This window comes from Penicillium digitatum, chromosome 5, assembly GCF_016767815.1.
Source record: "Penicillium digitatum chromosome 5, complete sequence".
NCBI classification, from domain to species: domain Eukaryota; kingdom Fungi; phylum Ascomycota; class Eurotiomycetes; order Eurotiales; family Aspergillaceae; genus Penicillium; species Penicillium digitatum.
Genome location: NC_089388.1, coordinates 435,734 through 458,594, shown reverse-complemented (window position 1 = coordinate 458,594; position 22,861 = coordinate 435,734). Strand labels below are relative to the sequence as shown.

Below are 22,861 nucleotides of genomic sequence, written 5' to 3'. Positions count from 1 at the left end.
AAGCAAAGAGGGCATGCAGGCACAGCAATCCCATGTACAGTCACGCCATAATTCAAGATGTCTGACTTGCAAGCTTGAAGAATCTTCGTAATTCTAATTGTAGGAACTTGAACAACTTCCTTTCTCTGTCATCCTCTGGCCCGCGGGCTATAGTGGAAAAAACAACAGTGAAGGTGGAGATCCAAGACAAGAATTTTGAAAGACCCAGTGGTCGCTATGCAGACATGCTCTACGATACACCGAAGCAATCCAGATCTAGAGATATTATTATTTGCTCCAGAACTAGATCAACTGGTTTAAAAAGTATGCACCCATATACCAACCAATGAACCATAGAAAAGCCAATGGATATCATGCTCGCAATGCCCGAGTACTCCAGAAAGACACAATAGACAGAAAAGTAACAAAAGAAGGAACCTATAGATCTAGATATAAGGTGACGATAAAATGGCGAAGAAGGCAACAATCAAACAAATGCCAGCTCCCCGCTACTGGCTACAGGAAGACTCCGGCTATCGGCATTCTTCAGCGGCCGCGAGGTTTCAAGAGGCGACGACAGCCACCACTGATGATTGGCGCTCTTATTAGGGCTGACCTTGCGTGACAGATGCTCATCCAAATCCGAGACCATAGACGAGCTGTGCGGCATGGCGTTTTCATCATTCACTTTCTGAAGCTGAGAAATGCCCTGGCCCTCCAACTGACGAGCACTGCCCATACTGTTCTCGCTCCAAAACCGTGGCAGCGGGGAGATAGCACCCCGATATTCTTGTGCAAGACTCAACTGGCTCTGGCCATATACGCTGCCCTCAGCAAGGGGAAAAAGACCGGCCTGGTTCTGATATTGGGAAAAGCGATTGGTGTTGTTGTCGTCGCCATATTCCGAGGCCGAAATCGCAACTGACAACGGCCGTTCTTGAATTGATTGGCGGAATTCGTCGGTGAAGGTTGACACGGAGACGGTATCGGCGCGGCTGCGCATGCTGCGGTTTCGGCCGAGCGCACGCTTGCCTGACGAGGTGCGTCGGCTAATTTGAGCGGAGAAGAGAGGGTTGGAGGAGTTGCGGTGCTTGGCTCGGCTGTGGACAAAGGCTTCCAGGGAATCAGCTTCGGAGAGGATGGAGTCGTCAGGCTCGACAGTGCGTAGAGTCATGCGCTTGTAATTTTCCGGGATACTGGATGCCATGCTGTGGCGCATGCGTCCGGCTCCTGGTGGACGTGAGAACAAAGGTACCATATGTGTTAGGCTGGTCTCATCGCTCATCACTGAGGCTCGTGCGTTTTGCCATGATGTGTGCACCACCCCGTGGCCGGGAGGTCCAAAGCCGCCGGCGCCATGGCCGGCTCCGCTAAATCGTACGGGCAGTCCAGATGCAATAGAGGAGATACCACTCGAGCGCTTTGAGTATCTCCGTGATTTGGATGATTGAATGGATTCCCGCTTCATGGCGCGTGCCTGGATAGGCTTCAATGGTTCTCGTCGAGATCGGTTGGTGGTCCTACGACGCAAGGGGCTGTTCGTGTATGAGAGGCGATAATTTTGCTTCTTGGAAGGTGACACAGTTTCGACGGGGGTTTCCTCTTGGATGACGGGGTCACGCATTGGAACAAAGCCTCGGCGAGTGGGGGAGCTGCGAGCAGGAGAGCGAGGGGGAACGATGGGTTCAGGCATAGTGAAGTTGACTGGGTGCTCTCTTTTATCAAATGATGATACGTTCCACTCAGGCCCAAGTTCCAGTTTGGGAATCGACGACGGTGAGATAGGGCTCATCCAATCTTCGGATTTTTCATCGCGGGAAGGCCTTTCCGTCATTGATGGCTGGCAATTAGGGACATCTGGTCTGACGGGGCGTGGCGGAGTAAGCTTGCTGTCTGACAGGCCTTCCTCGACTGTGAGTGAGCTTTTTCGGCTACGCCAGCAGCAGAAGACAATCAGCAGACTCAGAATTACCACCGACGGGACTACGACTGAGATGGCGATGATGCCAGCCTTCTTATGGCCGGGGCTATCAGAGGCAGTGAACGGATCCGTGGGGTTTGAATGGGTGTCTGAGGCTTTGAGGACATCGAGAACGAAGTCCATTGTGTCTTCGGTCGAGCCTTGATGTGCAGTCAGAGGGATGGTGAACTTCTTGGGATCCATGTCATCCGGAACGTGTCCGTAGAGAGTCTTGTTGTCCGAAAAGTAGGTAAGCCACGTCAGGTCGCTGTCCAGATCGACCTCCAATCGTACAGAGTCGTCCGTGACGATAGACTGGTTAAACACGAACTTGAAGTCTTGGCCAATAGCTGCCTCACAGCCATCCACGGTATCGAGGAATAGTTTCAAAAACTCCAGGCGAACCATCAAGTGCGCTTGATCCTGGAAAGAATCTGTGACGGAAATAGTGATGTTTTGGTTAACTGCATTTTTGGGTGGCGTCCCGCTCAGCGACAAATTTTCCTCATCCAGCTTCAACCAGCTCGGCAATTTGGCATCGACTTTTGCTAGCTCCTTGGCAGAAGTTGGCGAGCCATCCATAGAAAGAAGACTAGTGAATTTGGGACTGTTGAACTCTTCTCCTCTCGTAAGGTTGAAGTCTTGGACGGTCTCGTTGAATGTCAGAATGTGGGGGCCGATGGCGAGTTCAAAAGTCACGTTTGCCGCACTGTACCCGGCTACATCAGATGCAATCAGCTGGAAAGTAAATGTTTGAGGCCCCGCGCCTGGAAAAGCAGGGCTATTTCCAGCAAATTTTAGGGCTGCCGGGTCGAAGTTGATCCAGGAAGGCAGTGGAGCGTTGTTCGGCGATGTTCCGTAGTAGATCGTTGAAGGATGCGTGTTGTCGAAGGTATGCTGGTCGAACTCGATCGAAAATGGACGGCCTGGGTGCATAAACAGCGTGGCAGGGTATGAGACCGGTCCCGATTTCTGTAGTTGAGGTACCAGCGGTTTGTTCACCGTCGGTCCCTGATCCGCTGTCACTATCAAAGTGACGTCCATGCTGTCTTTTTCCGATCCATTTGATGCCACAAGCTTGAAGACGATGGCGCCACTATCGCCTTCCTTTGGCGTCCCGGACAGGGTGAGACTGCTGCTTTCCACTTCGAGCCATGATGGTGCATTTGATAGCGAATATTTGGTGTCCGCGTCACTGTTAGAGAAAGTACTTTGGGCAAATTCAAATCGGAAAGGCTGTGAAACTCGCGCAACAGGTGGCAACTGCGCGTTGATGGGATAATTGGCAGACAAGGATGCTCCACTGGCGACTGACAGGAAAGCCAGCAGGATGGTGAGAAAGAACGCCATGGTCGATTGAGAGAACGCGAGCACACTGGAACTGTTTATAGCTGGAAGAGACACAGCTAGCTCACCGATCACCAATGATGATTCCAATCTCACGGCAAAAGATAGAGAAAGTAGTCAAGACTGAAAGAGAGAGATTCAAGACGAAGATGGAAGAGTATCACACATGATCTTCCAGAAAAGGGTTGTGGTCCCTCTCGAGCCAAAGGGACCAGGGAGACATTCAGGGCGTGCCCTTTCAAAAAAGCCATACCTGGATATGTTAGTTCCCACAGAAGTATGTAGCAGAATGACAGCGGAGAATGGACGCAGGCCCGATCGCCATAATCTCACGTTTCGAAGGTGCCCGTGTCCATGCAAGGGGCAGCCATAAGTGGCTCCTACGGCATCCAAGGAGCATAGACGCGCCTAAATACCATGACTTATTGCCCCTCGGATCTATTCAAAAGGGACCGATAAGGCAAGGAACATTTTTAGTGGGAGGAAAAAAAGGTCCGAAGGGTGCCATTGACGGCAGTGGCTCAACCATCACGCTTCTAAGTCTAGGACCATTTTGATGCCTGTTCGTCCAGGGGCATAGTAATCAGGGATAACCTCACGCTCCTCGAATCCAATGCGCAGATACAAGGCGCGTGCAGGCTCCCTGGCCTGGTCCACCCAGAGTTGAATATACTGGCAACCCTCCTTTCGTAGGCGCTGTTGAATGTAGGACAACAACTCCTGACCAACACCTTGACGGCGGTTAGGCTCTGTCACACAGACTTTGTGCAAGAGTGCAACGCCCTTCTGTCGGACATAGACCGCATAGGCAATCAGATCAGACTGCGATCCCTTGGCTCGAATCGCGTACAGAACTCGCGTGTTGGGCTTTTTTCGCCATAGGTCTTCGCCGAATGGGAACGCCTCATTGGTGGGGAAGGTTTTTTTCTCGACGCGTGAAATCTGTGCAAGAATTTCCAGTGCCTCGTTTCTCTTCAAGGAATGAATGTCCAAGATGATGAGGCCGGGCATTCCTCTCATTTCGCATTGAGACGCCATTGCAGATCACGGCTGAATTCTTTTTTTTAACACACGCCTAGTCCAGTCACTTGACACTGAAACTGTGTCAGTTAATGCCGTGTAAAAGTACAAAGTTCCTTCAATGTAGTGAAAACTTGAAGTGTTCTGGTCCCCACCGGGTGGGTTTTGGCCAATGAGAGTTGCCTTGATCTATAAACATGAAGTTGTTTACGTCTCAATCCATCTACGCTCCTATGCACGTGAATCTTGACACCGAATTTCTCATTTTCTGGTAAATCACATGTCGAGTCACGTTTAATTCTCGCAAAGCACCCAGGTACATCAATGACTCCTCAGTTCAAATCATATAACAACCGTGATCGGTGGGCGCTCAGGATCCCACAACCCCCCGTTAGTGCATGCATTCACAAGCACGGTCCTGGCTTTGGCATCGCGGCAAAAAAAGGACCTCGCAAACCCTTTGACTACGTTAAGAAGGTTGAAGAAACCCCCACCCGCAGCCTCAATGCGCTCCATAGCGCTCTGAAGAGCATCATAGTACAGAAGTTCAGTTCCATGATGCTCACGAGAGCACCCGAAAATATGCAGTCGAGGAGGACATCTCCATATCTGATTTAACAAATGCAAGCAGCCTCGGCACGAGTCAAGATGCGTGTATGGTGGGGTGTGAGTGATGAGAATATCGAGATTGGTGGGGATTCCAGTCCAGAAATTATCAGAGCGAAGGTATTGAAAGCCCGCAGCAGGAGTAGTCTTTGGTGAGTATGGACTTCCACAGACCTGTAGTTGGCGTCCACTTGGAGCTTTTACGATGATCTGCTGGTGCTCCAGATAGATGATGTCCCCCCAGTTCGCTCTCTGACGATGTCCATGTCTCCAGCGACGACTTCCCTTCTTCATCTTGTCAAGATATTTATCCCCTCGACCCGCCACCACAATTTTAGTGTGGTGAGGCTGGGCTTTGAGCCAGTCCAGTGTGTCTTGGAGGTCGACAAATGACCCCTCAGCAGCCAAATCGCCGGCATGGATCAGTATGTCGCCTGGCGGTATCTTTGGACGCTCATGGTAGGTGTTTGAGATGCAAACTACGGTTATTGGGTTCTCAGGCAGTTGGGGGATGTTGGCTGGTCGCCAGGCATCGAGCTTGCGGGCGAGGAAGAGACACGGTTCATCTCGGAACTTTTGCCAGGCCGATGGCTCTCTCGGTCGTATGAGGATAAATTTCGTGTCTTTGCTCAGCTTCCTTGGTTTCCAAGACATGATGAATGAAAATCAACCCAGTAGGGCGGTAGACATTGGTGGTGCTCGCAGGAAACGCGAGTAGAGTTGAAGTACGGTGTTTACAGCTTGCATTTATCTTTAAACACAGTTCTTCTTTCCTCTGATCACCTTTTGCCGTAATAATATAGGACCAATCACTGCTCACCTCGCGCAGATGTTGCCTTTTACTTATTCTATTTTTTTTTGGATCATTCTTCTCTAGGTGCAAGCCAGAGCTATACAGAATCGTTCTGATATCTGTATTTACTAGTGTTCCACCTTCTTTTTGGTACGAATTTATCAACTAAAGCTTGTTTTCTTCTCTTGTATACAACCCATCATACAACGGTCGTAGTGGTATATAGTAGCCTGAGGCCTCGTCCCCCTTTGTCAACTGCGCAGGTGCTTCCTCCCCATGTCCTAAGCTTGTAATCTCCTTGGATATATAAGCATAATTTCCGGTAATACCAGGGTCTTTTCAGGAGACGATGCCTTTTGAAGATTATCAGGGAATTAGCGGATAATCGACTCAATCGTTATGATAGCCATAGCAGAAGGAGCCCGGATCAGACAAAGGTCTTTCACGGAGGCATAAAAGTATGTAAATTTATTCATCAACTTCCAAACACTGAAATACAACGACCTGGATTCAAGTAGACTTTCTGGGGTAACCAAGATGGCCGTTTAGGGGTTAAAATTTGACTATCTCCTAGATCTTAGAATTCGTTAGAAATGATAGTTGTTGTATAATCTGGATCAAGAAACACAGAAGAAACATAGTTGTACGGACATAAAATTTAGAATCCGCCGCCCCTGTGGACTCTTCATTTAACACAGGCTACATTCCCTGTGAAAGCCTTCATAAACCAACTCGTTTACACATTCTCACAATTCGCTCAAATCTCAGTCAATGTTCCTTTTTTTTTTTTATATATAAATTCGTTCCTAAGATTATCATAGACAAGCACTGTACCTTAGACAATCCACCAGTAACAAGAGCAGTTATTCAAGTAGGAGATTCCTTTACTAGTAAAAAGGAAACAGAGAAAAATGTCCAAAGATCAAAAGATCATGTCGATGTACGGAGGATCACAAGAGAATGTAGATGCTTGCCTGGATCCGCCGAAAAGTTCCCCGACCCAACTCCAACCACTTCACCACTCCACCCCTCAATATCAAAATCAACAATGCCCCCCAAATCTCAAGACCAGGCTGATGATAAGCGCCAAGCTGCCAGAGAAGTTATTGATATTCTTCAGGAGATTTCCGACCTGCTGGTGCGTGCTCACCCCTCAGAACTAGACAGGATTCAGGAATTCAGTAATCCTGCAGGACTCCTAGTCCATGTTGTCATTCTCTCTTTGTTTACAGGAAAATCAAGCCATAACGCCAGGATAGCTGACCCATCGAATAGAATACCAACCTAGACCGGACAGAGCTGTCGCTCTGTGTCTCTCTCATTGAAAATGGGGTCAACCCCGATGCTTTGGCGGTACGCGTTTCCTCGAGATTGGGATCAATTCTCTACAATATTGCACCCCCTCCATGGATCACTGGGTGAGAATAGAACAGAGTAGCTGATTTAAATTTTGCTTTACAGACTGTCATCAAGGATCTGCGCAAGGAGACTGGTTCTTCAAAGCGCGTGGGTAATGCCCCCACCGTCGAGTAATCGCGTTGGGGAGTCAGCGTGGGTTTAGAGGAACGTTGAGTAACCTGTGGGTCACTTGTTGCCTATCGGTACATTGAACAAGGTCTGTTGGTCTGTTCTGGTTTTGGCGTTGAGGCCGTGTATTCGTTACTGTACAGGCCGGTCGGAGAGATACCCTTTTGTTTTGTTGCTTGTGTCCGATACAAATACAGATTCAATTTGGCTTTGTTTATGGAGACATTAGAAAGCTTGGATAACGTCTTGGGACACCTCTACTAGGTATCGTAAACTCGGGGTGGCTGGCGCGTAACAGGGTGAGTTGGCAAAGTAGAACGACACGGGGGGAAATAGATGTGATGGGGCTTGTGGAAAGGGAGCAAAGGAAGAAAAGGCACCAAGTGATTTGCACAGATGACAGTAGGGATACGGGGAGATTACAATTTCCATCACTCGCAATTATTTGGACTCGTCGGGCTTACTCACGCCCTTGGTCTCCTGGTTCTTAGAGGAGCCCACTGCGTCGGACACTGACTCGACAGTAGCGTGCTTGAGTTGATCGCCTTGCGAGCCAGTGGTTTGATCGTTAGTCTTAGTCTCCTTAATTTCCTTCTCATCATCGCTATCGCCCAGGCTGAAGGGGTCGTTCTCCGCGACGGGCGAAGGCTCGACAGCGGACAATGGCTGCCATTTGCTCGCCTTGCTGCCCGTTGAGCCGAGACGCTTGGATGGAGTGGAGGCATCGTAAATACTGTCTATCTCGGTAGGTGGTCCATCCTGGAAAGACACCTTGCGCCTGTCTGGCGAAGGAGACATGGAGGGTTTAAAGCTGGATTGGCCCGGACGAGGGCGAGCCGGAGGAGCTGTACACAGTTAGCAAAACCCATAGATGTTAAACGTGAGATCGTTGTTTACCATCACCATCCCTCAACTCGAGAGCAGAGAAATCATCGGTGAAAACTAGCGGATCTGCGTCGTAGCGCTCACGATCTCCACTGCGACGGCCCATTTCACCACTACGTCGGGGCCGGGCATGAGCGGAAGTCTCTCTATGATTCAGGGTGGGTTCCTCGTCCAAATCATCTCCATCAATCCTCTTCTTCAGGTTCGTTACCCACGAGTTAACCTTACTCTGTGTCTCCAGGAAGCCCTTACGGAGGTTTTCACGGATCAAGGGTAGATCGTCTATTAACACCCAATTAGTACGAACTCATTCGGCAAGCCAGCATAGCCCATACCATCAAAGAAGCTGTATTCTCTCTCTCTCTCATCAGAATCCTCGCTTCCTCTAGGTCGCTGGTATCGGGGGTCACTCTCCCAGCCCGGGGGCGGTGCGCGACGGCTTGTCGCATTGTAGTGCTCGGATAATTGACGTGCATACATTTCATCGGCTTCCAGTTGTCGCTGTGAAGCAGTGCTCTGTTGGGTTGGGCGCGGCGGCTTTGGCGGTGGTGTCATTTCTTCTTGAGCCTTGGGGTCAGTCATACCTGCAAGCAGAGGTCGGGTCAGCTCATTCTCCTTTCATTAATAGTAGATTCCTCACGAACCTAAGAGGGCATTGAATGCCCGCTCGACATTCCAATTGCTTGCGGTCAAGACCGCTTTGATTACACCAGGCTCGATGCTTGGGAATGCCTCCCTAAGGGTGGTTTCCGACTGTTCTCTTGGGTTCAGGGGTCGGGGCGGCTTTGGCGGGGCCACCTCGGCGGCAGCTGGCTGGGTAGCGACAGGGGAGGATGTTATAATTCCGCTCTCCTGGGGCTCGTCGTCAAAGTCCATCGGGCGCGCGGTAGTCGGCGACTCGGGTCGGGGGCTGTTAGGGGGATTAAAGGCAGCCAAGGGCTTGCTAGAAGTATTCTGTGCATGAACATGAGCCTCATGCGATGACAAGTCATATCCGGTCAGAAAGGAAACGTACCATCGTATAATCCTCTGACATCTTAAAGAATCTTCAAGGCCTAGCAGAGGATGGAACGTGACTGAAGGGAAATTCACAACAACAGTGTTGCCTGAGCATGCTCGAAGGCGTAACACATCGGGGAAGCTCCAAGTGACGTGGGGCGCACGTGATAGCGGGCGAGCTTTATACAGATCGCCCTGGATGTTTTTGCGACAACTCCAACTCCAACGACCTTCAAGGTGCCAATCTGCAAAGCGCTTAGATTTAAAGAATGGCCCAGATCCAATTTGGTTTCTTTTAACAACCGGACTCAAATTGAACAGAGTTCGTTCTCCGCTAAAATTTGGTTTAAAATGGCTTCAGAACAGGAGCTCTCAACCTCTTTCATCCCAGCATTGTACAAACCGGCTGCTTTGCTGCCTATCGCACGTCATAAGAAGAATCTGCTCTATCTGGTTGAAAAATATCCCGTCACTATTGTGGTGGGTCAAACAGGTAGTGGGAAAACAACTCAGCTTCCGCAGTATCTAGACCAGGGAGGATGGTGCGAGGGTGGGAAGACCATTGCTGTTACACAGGTGAGCAATGATCTCATTTTACTTCAACTTCAAATTGAGTAGTGACTAACCCTATTCCAGCCTCGACGGGTGGCTGCAACAACGGTTGCAACGCGAGTAGCCGAAGAGATGCGATGCAAAGTGGGTGAAGAAGTGGGCTATTCCATCCGATTCGAAGATTTGACATCTCCAGCAACAAGAATCAAATTCCTGACAGATGGAATGCTGCTCAGAGAAGCCCTGGTTGATCCTCTGCTTTCGCGGTATTCCGTGATCATGGTTGATGAGGCACATGAAAGGTCTCTCAGTACCGATGTGCTCCTTGGGACTTTGAAGAAGATCCGCAAGAAGCGCTCTGAACTTCGCATTATTGTTAGTAGTGCAACCCTCCAAGCAGAGGACTTTCTTCGTTTCTTCGCCGGTGAGGAGTACCAGCCTGAGGCAGAGCCGGCGGATTTGGGTGGAAGTGTTGGTCGGATCATCAGTCTGGAAGGTCGAATGTATCCAGTCGATATGCTGTTCCTGGAGTCTCCTGCAGAAGATTACATAGAGCGAGCAGTCAAGACCGTATTTGATATCCATAACCAAGAACCAGAAGGCGACGTACTTCTCTTCTTGACTGGCCGGGAAGAGATCGACTCTGCGATCCAGTTGATATCCGAAAGAGCAGCAACTCTCCATCCAAAGGCGCCCTCTCTGCTTCCGCTGCCACTTTACGCTGGACTCACCACGGAACAGCAAATGTATGTCTTCGAGCCGACTCCAGAAAACGCCCGAAAAGTTATTGTCTCGACCAACATTGCCGAGGCTTCGGTCACCATTGACGGGATTGTATATGTGATTGATTCTGGCTTCGCCAAGCTTAGAGCATACAACCCCAATACTGGCATCGATACATTGACTGCAGTGCCAATATCAAAGGCATCCGCCACCCAGCGAGCTGGCCGTGCTGGAAGAACAAAGCCAGGTAAATGTTTCCGGCTGTACACGCAACAAGCATTCGAGCAGATGCCGGAAGCAACCGTACCTGAAATCCAGCGTTCAAATCTCGCACCGGTAATTATGCAGCTTAAAGCACTGGGAATCGACAACATTGTCCGATTCGACTTCTTAACACCTCCGCCGGCAGAACTTGTTATTCGCGCACTTGAGCTCCTGTCATCTCTCGGTGCGGTGGATAACTATGCCAAACTCACAAAACCGCTTGGAGTGCGGATGGCGGAAATTGCTCTGGATCCTATGATGGCCAAAGTTCTTCTCGCCGCACCATCTTTCAATTGTTTGAGTGAAATTCTCACAATTGCAGCCATGTTAAACCTCCAAGGGACAGTGTGGGTTCAGCATGCCGGGGACAAAAGATCTGCCGAGAGCCACCGGCGAAAGTTCGCCGTTGAAGAGGGAGATCATTTAACGTACCTGAACGTGTATCAAGCTTTTGTCACCAAGGGGAAGAAAGACCCAAAATGGTGCCGCGATAATCTCTTGAATTACCGGGCACTGGTACGAGCAGTGAGCATCCGAGGTCAGTTAAAACGGTACCTAGAACGCTTTGGCATTCAAGTCGAGGAGACACTTTCATCCCGTCATGGTGCAGCCGATTTAAGCAACCAGCCGGAGCAGATTCGGCGGTGTCTCACAACGGGCTATTTTGCTCACGCGGCGAAGATGCAGCCGGATGGAACTTTCAAGACAGTCAGTGGTGGTCTGACTCTTCATGCTCACCCCACCTCGTTGATGTTTGTAAGTGCTCATGGATCATGCTTAGGAAAGTGCACGTTTGATGACTTGAATATAGAATCGAAAAGCCGACTGGGTCATCTTCCATGAGATCATGCAAACGGGCGAAAAAACATATGTCCGAGATGTCACCAAGATCGAGAAGAGCTATCTGCTGGAGTATGCTCCGGATTATTACCGAATCAGGCAATAACAATACCCGTTGTTCTGCTAGAGAGGATGAAAATATCCAACAATACCCAGGCGTTTAAGGAGGCTGTGGAATTGAGATATGGTGTGTTGCATTTTATAGATCAAGGGAAACTAAAGGCCATAAAAGCGACCAATTGAGAAACCTGAGCCACTGCACAGTGATACATTCAGATATATGTAGTGCCTACATACATTGTAATGTTGTATTATAACAAACGAATAAATCCATCATGATGCTGTAGGGCTACTAACTTCTTCGCATCACCTCAATTCTCCGGAGCAAAACGACGTCACTAGAGTGGAGAGCTTTCCCAAACACCTCTCGACTTCAAGCGTTTGACTCTCTAACCCCATCTTCATCTTAATATCCACATCTTGTGCAACTTTCCAATTTCCATCCATATCCTGAAATGTCAGGGCACCATCATGATCACGATGGCCACTGCCATGGCGAAGATCACGACCATACCAACGACATCACTCCAGCCATCCAATCCCTCCTCTACTCCCAGATCAATTTCGATCGGATCACAACTCTGAATGGTATGCATGCGCTTCCGTGACTACTAGGCTACTACCTCTGACAAGCCCTGATCTTCGACAGAGACAATTCCAAACTCTGGCGCATCCATCGTCCAAAAGGCCTGGGCCGAGCGACTAAACGACAAGCCCGAGGTCGAGAGCGATGCTGACGAACAGCTGCTTATGACCATCCCGTAAGTCTCATTTATTCTACCCATCTATCCTACAATTTCAAGTGGCTGTGAAACCCTGTCGCAACATGCCACCAAAAATCCCAAACAAACCCCCACCAATCTTACCCCTCACCGTCATCGCCATCCCCCAAACTGATCCGAACTTCTACACAGCTTCAACGGGCAAGTCAACGTCCACTGCCTCCTCCTGTACACAGCTCCCACAAACTCCGCTCCAAAAACAGTAAAGCTGTTCAAGAATCGCGATGATTTGGATTTCTCAACCGCGTCGGAGTTGCACCCGACTCAAATTATCGAGGTCCCGCAGCCTGTACCCGGCGCCGATGTCTTTGAATTGCCACTGAACCGTGCCCATTGGAACGCGACTACCTCCGTTACACTTTTCTTTGAGGATAACTGGAGTGATGGTGAGGAGGATGTTACGAAGGTTGGGTATGTAGGCTTCAAGGGGCAGTTTATGAAGTTGACCCGGGAACCGATTAATTTCCTCTACGAGGCTGCGGCAAACCCTCAGGATCATGTCTCTATTCCCGGTGTAAGTGGTGTGGGTGGCACGATTATGCCTGGCAAGTAGTTAGGGTTCTTGGCAGTTTTCTTTTGAGATTGACAGGTCAGTCACGATTAACGACAATACCATTCTAATACTATGCATGTCTACATGGATCTTATTGATCTGTTGTGTGGTTTCCATTCCTTTCAAGTGAGCTCTTATACAAAGTATCATTTGTAAAACTCGGACTGAGAATGTCATAATCTATAGACCATGGATTTACCACAAGCAAGAGAATCAACCACCAACGCCATGGAAATGAGTTCTACCAACAATGTAGGCAATGAAAACAAATAGGCCACAACGCCACAGAATGCTCTGGATCAATCGAATGCAATGCTTGGTGCTTTGCAACGAGGACCCAACAGATCTCCCCTACTGAGCAGGCAAAGCCGTCCGAGTCTCAGCCTTAGCCTTGGTTCCTTGAGTCAACTCCGGCACCGACTCTTCAACCGGCATTTCAGCAGTAGGCGGGCTTGGAAATACGACATCATCAGGCAGGATTTCAGGACCAGCAAGTTCACGCTGCAAAGCCTCCAGCTCATCCTCAACCTCATCCTCGTCTTGATTCGTCAAATGACCAGCCAGCATCTGACTCACCTCCTATTATAACTGTCAGCAAACCCGAATCCTGTATCGCACAACAACATGAGACAAAAACGAGGGACATACCTCTTGATAAGCTCTTGCCTCTTCGGTCTCCCCCATCAATCTCTCAACACCCTCAATACCCCCCATCTCCTTATTGATGGTCTGCAGCACCTTTGTGCCCTGCTGTAATCCAAACAGCACGTCCTTCTGCACAAGCGCAAACTCCACCTGCCCAGTCAACTGCTCCAGCTGCGCAAGTTGTCCATCTGTCTTCTCAAGGAGTGACTGTTGATATTTCTTGCGTCGGAGGGCAAGTAGTGCTCGCCGCCGATCATTGCGCGCGAGACATTCCTTGGCGATTTCCGTTTCGCGGTCTGTTAGGACGGTTATTCGTCGCTGGTATTGGTGCAGTCTATCGCGTTGGTTTTTGAGATCAAGAATTGCCCTTCAGATACCACGGATTGTTTGTTTTAGCTGGAATTCTACTACTGCATTCCTTGAATGGGTGTGCTGGGTGGGGATGAGGGGGTCCTCGTGAGGAGAACAATAGGATGCTCTGGCAGGCGAGATTGAGGATAGGTTGTGAACGTTATGTGTATTCAATATAAATCAGTCTGCACTCACCGATCCTGGGCAGAGATCTTCTGCGAACTATTCGAGTTTCCCATGTTGTTGAAGAGAAAATAGAAGCCTCCATGTAGATGGCCTAGACGTGAATGACGTTGTGTAACGGGCCCGTAATTACGTGTAATTTTCAGCCGATCTTTCATGTGTTCCCATCTCCGAAATTTCGGGCCCGCGGCCCTTTTTTTGCACAATCAAATCAAATTATGGCTGCTAGGAAGGGAGGCAGGCCGACCCTCAGTCAGGGTCTGGACCGTGAGGTGTGCATTCCAAGATCGAGTCTTGTTGGCTTCTGACTGACTCCCCAAAACAGGTCTACCAGATCGTGCGCAAGATTATTGATGACCAGCCCGAGACTGGGCGCATCCGACTATCGGTCCCTGCGATTTATGACACAATTAAGAAATCCAACTCGAGCTTGAACCGGAAACCGAAGAGACTTATCGAGGACAGCCTTGAGCGGGTGTTGGAGGTTGTCAAAGCTGATATGGGTGAAGATGATGAGGATTCCATGGAGGGGGACTTTGAAGGACTTGAGGAACCTGCCGTTGCGGTACGTTATGCACTGCGCATTTTCTGCTCGAAATGGGACGAAGGTCTAATTGGAATTGCGATATCAGGAACCCAATGGAATGAACCAGAGCGTCGTCGGCTCGTGGGCAACAACGAAGGCTAAAAAGATCGCCGAATCCACCGCTAGCACCCCGGCACCCACATCCTCCAAGAGAAGGACACATGGCGGAGAATCTGTGTCTAAGCGACGCAAGGCTGAGCCCGCGGATCGCTCACCACCAACACATGTCAGTCTCGCTGATTTGGGTGGACTGGACGATGTTGTTCAGGAACTTGGGGACTTGGTCATTCTACCCATGACCCGGCCGCAGGTCTATCTATCCTCGAACGTGCAGCCGCCGCGCGGAGTTTTGCTGCATGGCCCACCAGGCTGCGGCAAGACGTTGATTGCAAATGCTTTCGCAGCGGAGCTGGGTGTACCTTTCATCTCAATCTCTGCGCCTTCAGTTGTGTCAGGAATGTCGGGTGAATCCGAGAAAGCCCTGCGCGAGTACTTCGAAGAGGCCAAGCGTCTTGCACCCTGTCTCATCTTCATTGACGAGATCGATGCGATTACACCCAAGCGCGAGAGCGCGCAGAGGGAGATGGAAAAGCGAATTGTCGCCCAGCTTCTGACCTGCATGGACGAGATTGCCCTCGAAAAGACCGACGGCAAACCCGTTATCGTACTCGCGGCAACCAACCGCCCAGACAGTCTCGATGCTGCTCTGCGCCGTGGTGGTCGTTTCGATAAGGAAATTAACATGACCGTGCCCTCTGAGCCAGTCAGAGAACAGATCCTACGCGCACTCACCCGCAAAATGCGCCTGGCAGACGATATCGACCTCAAGACGCTAGCTAAACGAACCCCCGGCTTCGTGGGCGCCGATCTTAACGACCTTGTCTCAACCGCCGGCTCAGCCGCCATCAAGCGGTACCTCGCGATCCTCAAGTCGAACAGCGGCGAAGAAATGGAGATGGAAATCGAAGGCGAAGACGATAGCATCAGTCCGCGAGTTCGCGAACTCCGCCGTCTCATCAGCCACGCCAAGGAATCACCTATCGGCGATGAAACAGAAGTCGTCCTTGTCTCAAACGCAGACTTCTTCACAGCACTCCCCAAAATTCAACCTTCCTCCAAACGCGAGGGCTTCGCCACAATCCCCGACACAACCTGGGCCGACATTGGTGCCCTCGGCGGCATCCGCGACGAGCTCGTCACCGCCATCGTCGAACCAATCAAGAACCCCGATATCTACGCCAACGTTGGTATCACCGCGCCGACTGGTGTCCTCCTCTGGGGTCCGCCCGGTTGTGGTAAAACCCTCCTCGCAAAGGCCGTCGCCAATGAGTCCCGTGCAAACTTCATCAGCGTCAAGGGCCCAGAGCTGCTCAACAAGTTTGTCGGTGAGTCTGAGCGCGCTGTTCGCCAGGTCTTTGTCCGTGCTCGCTCCTCTGTGCCCTGTGTTATCTTCTTCGATGAGCTTGATGCCCTTGTTCCCCGCCGTGATGATACACTCTCCGAGGCCTCCGCCCGTGTTGTCAACACACTTCTCACGGAACTTGATGGTCTTGGCAGTAGTCGCCAAGGTATCTATGTCATCGCCGCTACTAACCGGCCTGATATTATTGATCCTGCTATGCTGCGTCCTGGTCGTCTTGAGACCCTTCTCTTTGTGAACTTGCCCACGCCGCTTGAGCGTGTCGAGATCTTGCAGACTCTGCTCCGAAACTTGGCTGTTGAGTTTAGTGAGGATTTGCGCAAACTCGCTGAAGAGTGTGAGGGCTTCAGTGGAGCTGATTTGGGCAGCTTATTGCGTCGTGCTGGTTACTCTGCTATCAAGCGTCGTGACAGCATCAAGTTCATTGATTTTGTTGCTGCTAAGTCGTTTATTCGGCCTAGTGTTACGGACCTAAGGAAGTATGAGAAGCTCAGGAGGGACTGGAGTGGTGGTGTGGTCTGAGTTTGAGGCTGGTTTGTATATGTACTTCTCCTGAGACACACGTCTATGCACATTTTAGATCTAGAGGTTTCTTTTATCTCCCTATTTTTCTTGCGTGGGATTGTGGATACAGATACCTTGAACATTTGCTATTTGATCGAGCATTAGATCGTCCATTCTACATCCCTTCGAGTGCGACTAAGCCACAATGATCCCAAGATCTATGATATGATACGGAGAGGAAAATTTTTTTTTTAAAAAAAACAACTTTTTTGTAAGTTAACTATACAAAAGGAAGATTATGCACAAAAAACAATAGAGGAAAACGCCCAGAAAAATGTCAGTCATCATGCAACGGCATCTCAAGATTACATCCACAAGCGACAAGTTCCATCGGCACCAGCACTGACAGCCCACGCCTCGCGCGGGTGCCAGTCGATATCCAAGACACCCAGCTCGCCAGTAATCTTGTGGCCCTTGAGAACCTTGAGCGGCACAATGGTAGCATTGCTGAGCATATCTCCAGTAACACTGCCGTGGAAGATCTGCAGGGATCCATCGTCGGAGGCATCTGCGAAGAGCGGGTAGCGACCGCCGGGGTGGAACTTGACGGCGCGAATAGCCTTGCGGTGGTAACGGAGGGTCTTATAGGGACGCTGGGAGAGGTCGAGATCGTGCCAGAGCAGACGACGATCGTACGAGCCAATGATGATGTTATCGCCGCCGGACGCGCTCGAAGAGGTCGGGTGGATGTCGAACGACGAGATCCAGCGTGCACCAGGCTGCAGGATCTTGACGAGGAGCTGGCGCGAGAGATCGTATGCGCGGATCGAGCGCTGGTTGGCGACGAACAGGATGGGTTTCGACGGGTGGAAGTGGGCGGTCTGGGGGGGACCACCGCCCTTGAGGCGGCGTCGGAAGGGGAATTGCGTCAGGTGCTTGCTGACTGTGTGGATGGAGATTGCGACGGAGGCGGGTGTCGAGGCGCCCGGGCACACTGTGACGAAGTAATCGCCGCGGCGGTGCCAGGAGATAGTCTTGGGCACGTAGCGGAGGGGAATGACGACGCACACACCGGCATCTACAAGGGCGGACGAGGGACGGATCCAAGTTGTGGGTGCGTTCTTCTTGCCTTCCTCTGAGACACTGGGGGCCGGTCGAGAGGCGGCGAAACCCCAGCCTGCGTCGAGGAGATCCAGACTGGCCTTCTCGGTTTCAGGGTCGACGATGGGAGGAACGGAGAGGAAAATATCGTCTCCTGCGGTGGCAGCGAGGATAACAGCATCCTTGCCGGGACGCCATCGGACAGTATTAACCGCCTCGTCATCGCTGAGCTTCACGCTCCACAGTTGACGACCTGTCAGGAGTTCCCAGACACGGACGGTACCGTCGTCACCACCAGTGGCCAGCCAGATTCCAGTCGGGTCCACGTTGACAGAGCGCACACGGCCCTTGTGTCCACGGAACACTGTGGCACAGGCAGTGGGGAAAGGCTTGAGCTCCTCAGGGCTGGGAAGCTTAGGCAAGAGGCTCTCGGGGTCGATGTTCAGCTTGCTACGACGCACACGCGGAGCAAGGTAGAGATCCAAGCAACGCTCGAACTTCTCCTGGACGAAGTTTTCGTATCCAGGAACTTTGCGCAAGGAGCCGAAGTCATTGGGCAGGTAATCCTTCTCACGGTCCTCGGGATCTGTCTGCTCCCATTCCTTGCGTTCCCTTTTATCGGGCAGGTACTCAGCAGGCGGGTGGTAACTCTCCTCGTAACCAGGGGGTGGGAGTTTGGGCGCCGGGATGTGCATGATGTGGTCAGGGCGCTCAACTTCGTCCGCCCACAGGTCATAGTTGATGAGTTCCTCCTCCTTGTCTTCCCTGTCCTCTGGAGCCTTGTAAGGAAGAATACGGCCCTCGCGGATGGCCTTCACAAGCTTCATCACACGCTTTTGCTCGTGCTTGGATGGCACGAAACGGCGCTTGGGCTCGGGTGCAGCACTCAATGGCATGATCTCCTTTTGACTGCTGAACCATTCCACCAAAGGCTCATATGGGTCATAACCTTCGGAGGGGACCTCGTTCATTTGTACCTTGCGAAGCAACTCTAATTCTTCCTGGCTGAGCTCCAGAGGCTTACCGGTCTTGGGGTCAGTCAGACCAGTCCAGCCCTTGGGGATTTCAATGCTGTCCAACAACGCATCCAGGGCCTCGCCCTTGGCGGGACGCATAATTTTCTTTCCATTGATATCGTAACCAATATGGGGATATTCGTCGTAGAACTTCAGCGGAATATCGCCAATAGTGTTGGCGTTTTCATCCACATCGGAGAGTTCAGAGTTGTCGTCTGGGTTAATTTCATCCCAGAGGTAGCGATCGTTTCCGTTGGCGTCCTTGACAATGCGGAAGTTGGGTTCACCAGCAGCTGGCTTAATTTCCTCCGTGTCAGAGGGAATCTCGTCGCTGTCCAATTCCTCTTCTTCATCTTCTGAGTCGCTGAAGTCGTCGACTAGCTCGACTTCCGAGTCGCTATCGTCGTCTTCACTGTCCGAAAGATCCTTGGAGTTGTCCGACAAGGCTCCATCGAGGTTGCCTTTGCTCAATTCGTCACCGGAAAAGACACCAGCTTCCTCCTCGACATCACGAGTGACAGCCTTGCGCTTTTTTGAAGCCGCCTTGGGGTTCATGATGCCGTTCAGCGGGTGTTGTCTTGTTGCGGTAGATCCATAGTTTTTTTTAGGATAATTTCTCGCGGCCCTCACCGCCCACATGACCGCCACCATCTTATCGGGCCTATCTATGACTTGCCAGGGTTCCAAGAAGTGCATTCTATTGAAGGGCTCTTTTGATCGAGTATCGATTTTCTGGATCATTCTAAAGCAATGACACTCCCACCTCAGTATGTGGGAGGGCTTCCTTTGCCTGTTACCAATGATCTGTCAGAGCCAAAAAGACATGCAGCATGCGACGAGTGTAGTAAGTCTCGCGGGCCGATGTAACGCAACCCTCACTCTGACTAGTCTACTATTTGACAGGAAAGCGAAAGCTCAAATGCTCCGGGGAACAAGCAGGTTGCTTGCGATGTACCAAACAGTCACTTTCTTGCAACTATTCCATACAAAAACAGATGGGCCGGCCGCCCAAGAAAAGGACGCGGACAGATGATGAGGGGGTCGACTTTCCAGCGCTATCTGGAGCTGAAATGTGGTCCATTCCAGAAGACTCGCAAAAATATTCGCTAGGGATGAGCCCATACACATTCAGTTTCCCAGATGTCGATCATCTTTGTCCACAAGTATTCTGGCGGCCTGGCACTGGCACGAACACGAATTCGCCACAGTCTCAACCCTCAGATCTATCGTCAGGTCCTGAAGAACACAACCAGACCCGGAGGCCAAACCGTGTGAAACAGCCAAATCTTCCTGTTCCAGCATCATCTTCCCCTTGGCCTGACTTCTCCGCTATCTCCAAAGCCACAGCCATGCCAATGCCATTCCCTAACCCTCCCACTTTCCCTTCCATGCACTCCCTCCCGCTTTCTCCTGCCACCTCCATTTCATCCGATTACACAGCGTCTGGGTGTCCGTGTTTATCTTACCTTTACTTATCCCTCAGCCACATGACATCAATCTCCTCCTTCCCCGTCAATTCCCACACGCTATGCTCGCTATATATCGCTGCGCGAACAGCACGAGACGTGATCCGCTGCCAAGTTTGTCCCAAAAATTTTCAAACCGGCCTTCAAAATATCATGTTCATAGGGACTTTATTAACCGTCGTCGCGGACTCGTGGCTGCGCGTCTCGCAAGCCGACGCTGTCGAACTGGGGATGCAGTCCGCGCCTCCACACTATGTGTCTGAAGTACTCCAAAGCCCTGACCCGGCAGAAGTTTGGAAATTATGGCTTCATCAGATTGTTCGTCGTGCTGTGATCGGTGGCTCCGCAGGGCCAGGTTGTACAATTCCTTGTTCTGAAAAGCCAGATTTGCTGTCCATGATCATTGAAATCGAGAATCGGCAACGCCGCTGGCACGAGCCCGGGCAATATCCATTTGGGAATTCAATGTCCATGTCGAACTCTGCTCACCACCAAGATCAGGATAAAGCCGGTGAAAAGGAGTTTTTGTGCCTCCGTGTGGTTGGAAGCGCCAGAGATGTGATCAAAATATTCAACTTTGATCCTTCAGAATATCCCGAGGGTGTTGAACCGGTCACTTCGACGAACATAACGCACACGTGAGCATCCGAGGCACAGAAATTTTGGTTACGTTGATGCTTGGGCTCGGTTGTCTGGTTTCTTGTGTCTGCACCTTGAATATGCTTGTGACTATGTGGTGTTACTGTTATTTACCATTCGGCATCAGATACGACATATATCAACATTGCCTCGCTGGTACGAAGCTAGATTGATGTCATTGACCATCTCATTAATTTTTGTTGTACAAGCATCAAGTCAGTGAAATGAGCCCATTGTCCCTTGAATGCCTGTCCATGTAGTTGACGCCGGACCGTGTGGATATGTAACAAGAAAACTGCATTGAAAGCGCGAAAAGAAAAGCAACCTGCGAGAGAAGTGAAACGCTACAGGTTCACTCGTCATCCTCGTCGTCTACCACGTAGCGGTTCTTCTTTCGGGCAGGAGGTGTACCAGCCCTGGCTTGAGGCTCTGGCTTGCCACGGGCAGCTTTCGCAGGTGCAGCCTCCACATCATCTTCACCTTCAGCGTCCATGTCTTCATCCTCCAGCTCCTCTTCTTCGTCCTCGGCTTCTTCCTCGAGCTCCTCATCGCTGCCAACCAAGAAGCCATCGTCCTCGTCGTACTCGTCTTCTCTGTTCCGAGCACCACGGGAGTAATCCTCTTCGTCGTCGGTGTAGATCTCGCCGCGGCGGTTTTGTCGGCGAGGCTTGGCACGAGGGCGAGTCGTAGTCAAACCACCATCTTCAAGACCACCAACACTAAGACCGGTAGGGCCAGTACGAGTAGCGCCATGGCGGCGACCGCGATCAGCCTCGCGATCAGCAAGCTGCTGGCGACGACGCTCGGCCTTGATGGCTTCCTTCTCCATCATTTCGGCACGTCTGCCAGCCAATTCGGGATCCTCTGTTATTTCATAGCGTGGCGCAGTGCCAGCTGCAGTCTGCTTGCTACCACGAGCAGCGGCAGCCAATTGTTCTTGCAATCGCTGAACGGCATCATCCGTCTCCAAGGTAGTCGGGAGAATAGTCAGACCCTGGGTGATATGTGAGGTCAACCGGAAAACTTGAGCTGTCTCCAGTCCAGCAGCGAGATAGACGTGAGAGTCCAGCTTGTGGTCATAGTCGCCGGACTTGGTGAGAGGTGCGAGGGGTTTGGATGCGATACGATATTGCTCAAGAGGAGCAGAGGCGAGCTGAAGAGTAATGGAGCCATCTTCCCATTTGATTATGCGGGCATTGGACTGCAAAAGAGAATCATCCGCAGGATCTTTGCGCCAGCATAGGGAGGTAGCGGCGGTCTGGTAAGGCGGTGGGACGTAAGTTTCGGGATTGAATTCTTCTCCTTCGATTGAGAGGAAATCAGGCACACGCATTGTGTAAACCTGTTGACGGAAGTTAGATCAAAACCAAAGACTTCAAGGTGGAAACTTCTCATACCTCTCCATCGTTGGTCAATGGCACTGGCGCCCGAGCAAGGTCTTGGTCAGCAACATTTACTTCCTGCTGCTCCTCGGCCACATCTTCCATTCGATCTTGACGCCGATCATAACGGTTCTCATCGTCACCTGAATCAAGTTGTTCATCATCTAGGTTGCGGTGGGGTCTGGCAATATATCAGCATCTAGCTCTTGTCGCTTTGGTGTGGTTTGCATACTCAATGTCATCGAGTCCGCCCTCTCCGTCCGAGCCGAAGAGATCATCACCTTCATCCATCTGGTCGGCACCATAATCATTGGCACTGCTGTGCGCAGGGCTCTCATTACCATTGCTGGGGCGTCGTACGCCCTCCTCATCGGAGGACATGGTGCATGGAATGTATTGTTGTTGCAAGGGCGTAGATGTGTGGAGGTGCGGGCGACAACAGAGAAAGGATTTAAGGTGTCCTTGATATAATACTAGGAGCAAGTGATCCGATGTTAGCGTCAACAATGTGTTGACAATTGTTCTGTCGGCCATTCACGACGGAGCCCCCATAATTCGATTGACGCGCGGGGCTATCAATCTTCCGGTCCCGGTCCAAAACAGGACTAGTGTCTCGATGGCCCAGACCAAAAGGGGATCCTCAACGTGTGGGCATCTCACCGTCTCGTCCTTCATCCC

The 22,861-nt window shown here is 50.9% G+C and overlaps 12 protein-coding genes across 12 annotated transcripts; 5 read left to right on the top strand and 7 right to left on the bottom strand.

Annotated features, from left to right (window-relative positions):
- Positions 1 to 466: 466 nt before the first annotated feature.
- Positions 467 to 3,289, bottom strand: Pdw03_1386 (Transmembrane glycoprotein, putative; the record flags this gene model as incomplete). Its single annotated transcript, XM_014679634.1, has 1 exon — positions 467 to 3,289. The coding sequence occupies one exon, from the start codon at positions 3,287 to 3,289 to the stop codon at positions 467 to 469; it is 2,823 nt and encodes a 940-aa protein (XP_014535120.1).
- A 525-nt stretch (positions 3,290 to 3,814) lies between these two features.
- Pdw03_1385 (Acetyltransferase, GNAT family) lies at positions 3,815 to 4,306 on the bottom strand (the record flags this gene model as incomplete). The annotated part of the gene is made up of 1 exon (XM_014679635.2): positions 3,815 to 4,306. The coding sequence occupies one exon, from the start codon at positions 4,304 to 4,306 to the stop codon at positions 3,815 to 3,817; it is 492 nt and encodes a 163-aa protein (XP_014535121.2).
- A 342-nt stretch (positions 4,307 to 4,648) lies between these two features.
- Positions 4,649 to 5,566, bottom strand: Pdw03_1384 (Metallo-dependent phosphatase-like protein; the record flags this gene model as incomplete). Its single annotated transcript, XM_014679636.1, has 1 exon — positions 4,649 to 5,566. The coding sequence occupies one exon, from the start codon at positions 5,564 to 5,566 to the stop codon at positions 4,649 to 4,651; it is 918 nt and encodes a 305-aa protein (XP_014535122.1).
- A 1,187-nt stretch (positions 5,567 to 6,753) lies between these two features.
- Pdw03_1383 (Mitotic-spindle organizing protein 1) lies at positions 6,754 to 7,238 on the top strand (the record flags this gene model as incomplete). Its single annotated transcript, XM_014679637.1, has 3 exons — positions 6,754 to 6,843; positions 6,981 to 7,058; positions 7,167 to 7,238. 3 exons carry the CDS (start codon positions 6,754 to 6,756, stop codon positions 7,236 to 7,238), a joined length of 240 nt encoding a protein of 79 aa, XP_014535123.1.
- A 435-nt stretch (positions 7,239 to 7,673) lies between these two features.
- Pdw03_1382 (Ubiquitin system component Cue) lies at positions 7,674 to 9,153 on the bottom strand (the record flags this gene model as incomplete). The annotated part of the gene is made up of 5 exons (XM_014679638.2): positions 7,674 to 8,077; positions 8,130 to 8,399; positions 8,453 to 8,701; positions 8,762 to 9,071; positions 9,133 to 9,153. 5 exons carry the CDS (start codon positions 9,151 to 9,153, stop codon positions 7,674 to 7,676), a joined length of 1,254 nt encoding a protein of 417 aa, XP_014535124.2.
- A 314-nt stretch (positions 9,154 to 9,467) lies between these two features.
- Pdw03_1381 (ATP dependent RNA helicase, putative) lies at positions 9,468 to 11,659 on the top strand (the record flags this gene model as incomplete). Its single annotated transcript, XM_014679639.2, has 4 exons — positions 9,468 to 9,692; positions 9,753 to 11,411; positions 11,467 to 11,567; positions 11,623 to 11,659. The coding sequence occupies 4 exons, from the start codon at positions 9,468 to 9,470 to the stop codon at positions 11,657 to 11,659; spliced, it is 2,022 nt and encodes a 673-aa protein (XP_014535125.2).
- A 351-nt stretch (positions 11,660 to 12,010) lies between these two features.
- Pdw03_1380 (Galactose-binding domain-like) lies at positions 12,011 to 12,890 on the top strand (the record flags this gene model as incomplete). The annotated part of the gene is made up of 3 exons (XM_014679640.1): positions 12,011 to 12,143; positions 12,205 to 12,316; positions 12,470 to 12,890. 3 exons carry the CDS (start codon positions 12,011 to 12,013, stop codon positions 12,888 to 12,890), a joined length of 666 nt encoding a protein of 221 aa, XP_014535126.1.
- Positions 12,891 to 13,241: 351 nt separating this feature from the next.
- Pdw03_1379 (SNF7 family protein) lies at positions 13,242 to 14,125 on the bottom strand (the record flags this gene model as incomplete). Its single annotated transcript, XM_066099889.1, has 3 exons — positions 13,242 to 13,469; positions 13,539 to 13,902; positions 14,082 to 14,125. The coding sequence occupies 3 exons, from the start codon at positions 14,123 to 14,125 to the stop codon at positions 13,242 to 13,244; spliced, it is 636 nt and encodes a 211-aa protein (XP_065957616.1).
- A 162-nt stretch (positions 14,126 to 14,287) lies between these two features.
- Positions 14,288 to 16,597, top strand: Pdw03_1378 (AAA family ATPase/60S ribosome export protein Rix7, putative; the record flags this gene model as incomplete). The annotated part of the gene is made up of 3 exons (XM_014679642.1): positions 14,288 to 14,341; positions 14,395 to 14,634; positions 14,702 to 16,597. The coding sequence occupies 3 exons, from the start codon at positions 14,288 to 14,290 to the stop codon at positions 16,595 to 16,597; spliced, it is 2,190 nt and encodes a 729-aa protein (XP_014535128.1).
- Positions 16,598 to 16,944: 347 nt separating this feature from the next.
- Positions 16,945 to 19,251, bottom strand: Pdw03_1377 (Ribosome biogenesis protein Erb1, putative; the record flags this gene model as incomplete). Its single annotated transcript, XM_014679643.1, has 1 exon — positions 16,945 to 19,251. One exon carries the CDS (start codon positions 19,249 to 19,251, stop codon positions 16,945 to 16,947), a length of 2,307 nt encoding a protein of 768 aa, XP_014535129.1.
- A 195-nt stretch (positions 19,252 to 19,446) lies between these two features.
- Pdw03_1376 (Zn(2)-C6 fungal-type DNA-binding domain) lies at positions 19,447 to 20,804 on the top strand (the record flags this gene model as incomplete). The annotated part of the gene is made up of 2 exons (XM_014679644.1): positions 19,447 to 19,540; positions 19,600 to 20,804. 2 exons carry the CDS (start codon positions 19,447 to 19,449, stop codon positions 20,802 to 20,804), a joined length of 1,299 nt encoding a protein of 432 aa, XP_014535130.1.
- A 349-nt stretch (positions 20,805 to 21,153) lies between these two features.
- Positions 21,154 to 22,564, bottom strand: Pdw03_1375 (Leo1-like protein; the record flags this gene model as incomplete). The annotated part of the gene is made up of 3 exons (XM_014679645.1): positions 21,154 to 22,143; positions 22,199 to 22,364; positions 22,416 to 22,564. The coding sequence occupies 3 exons, from the start codon at positions 22,562 to 22,564 to the stop codon at positions 21,154 to 21,156; spliced, it is 1,305 nt and encodes a 434-aa protein (XP_014535131.1).
- Between the last annotated feature and the right edge of the window lie 297 nt (positions 22,565 to 22,861).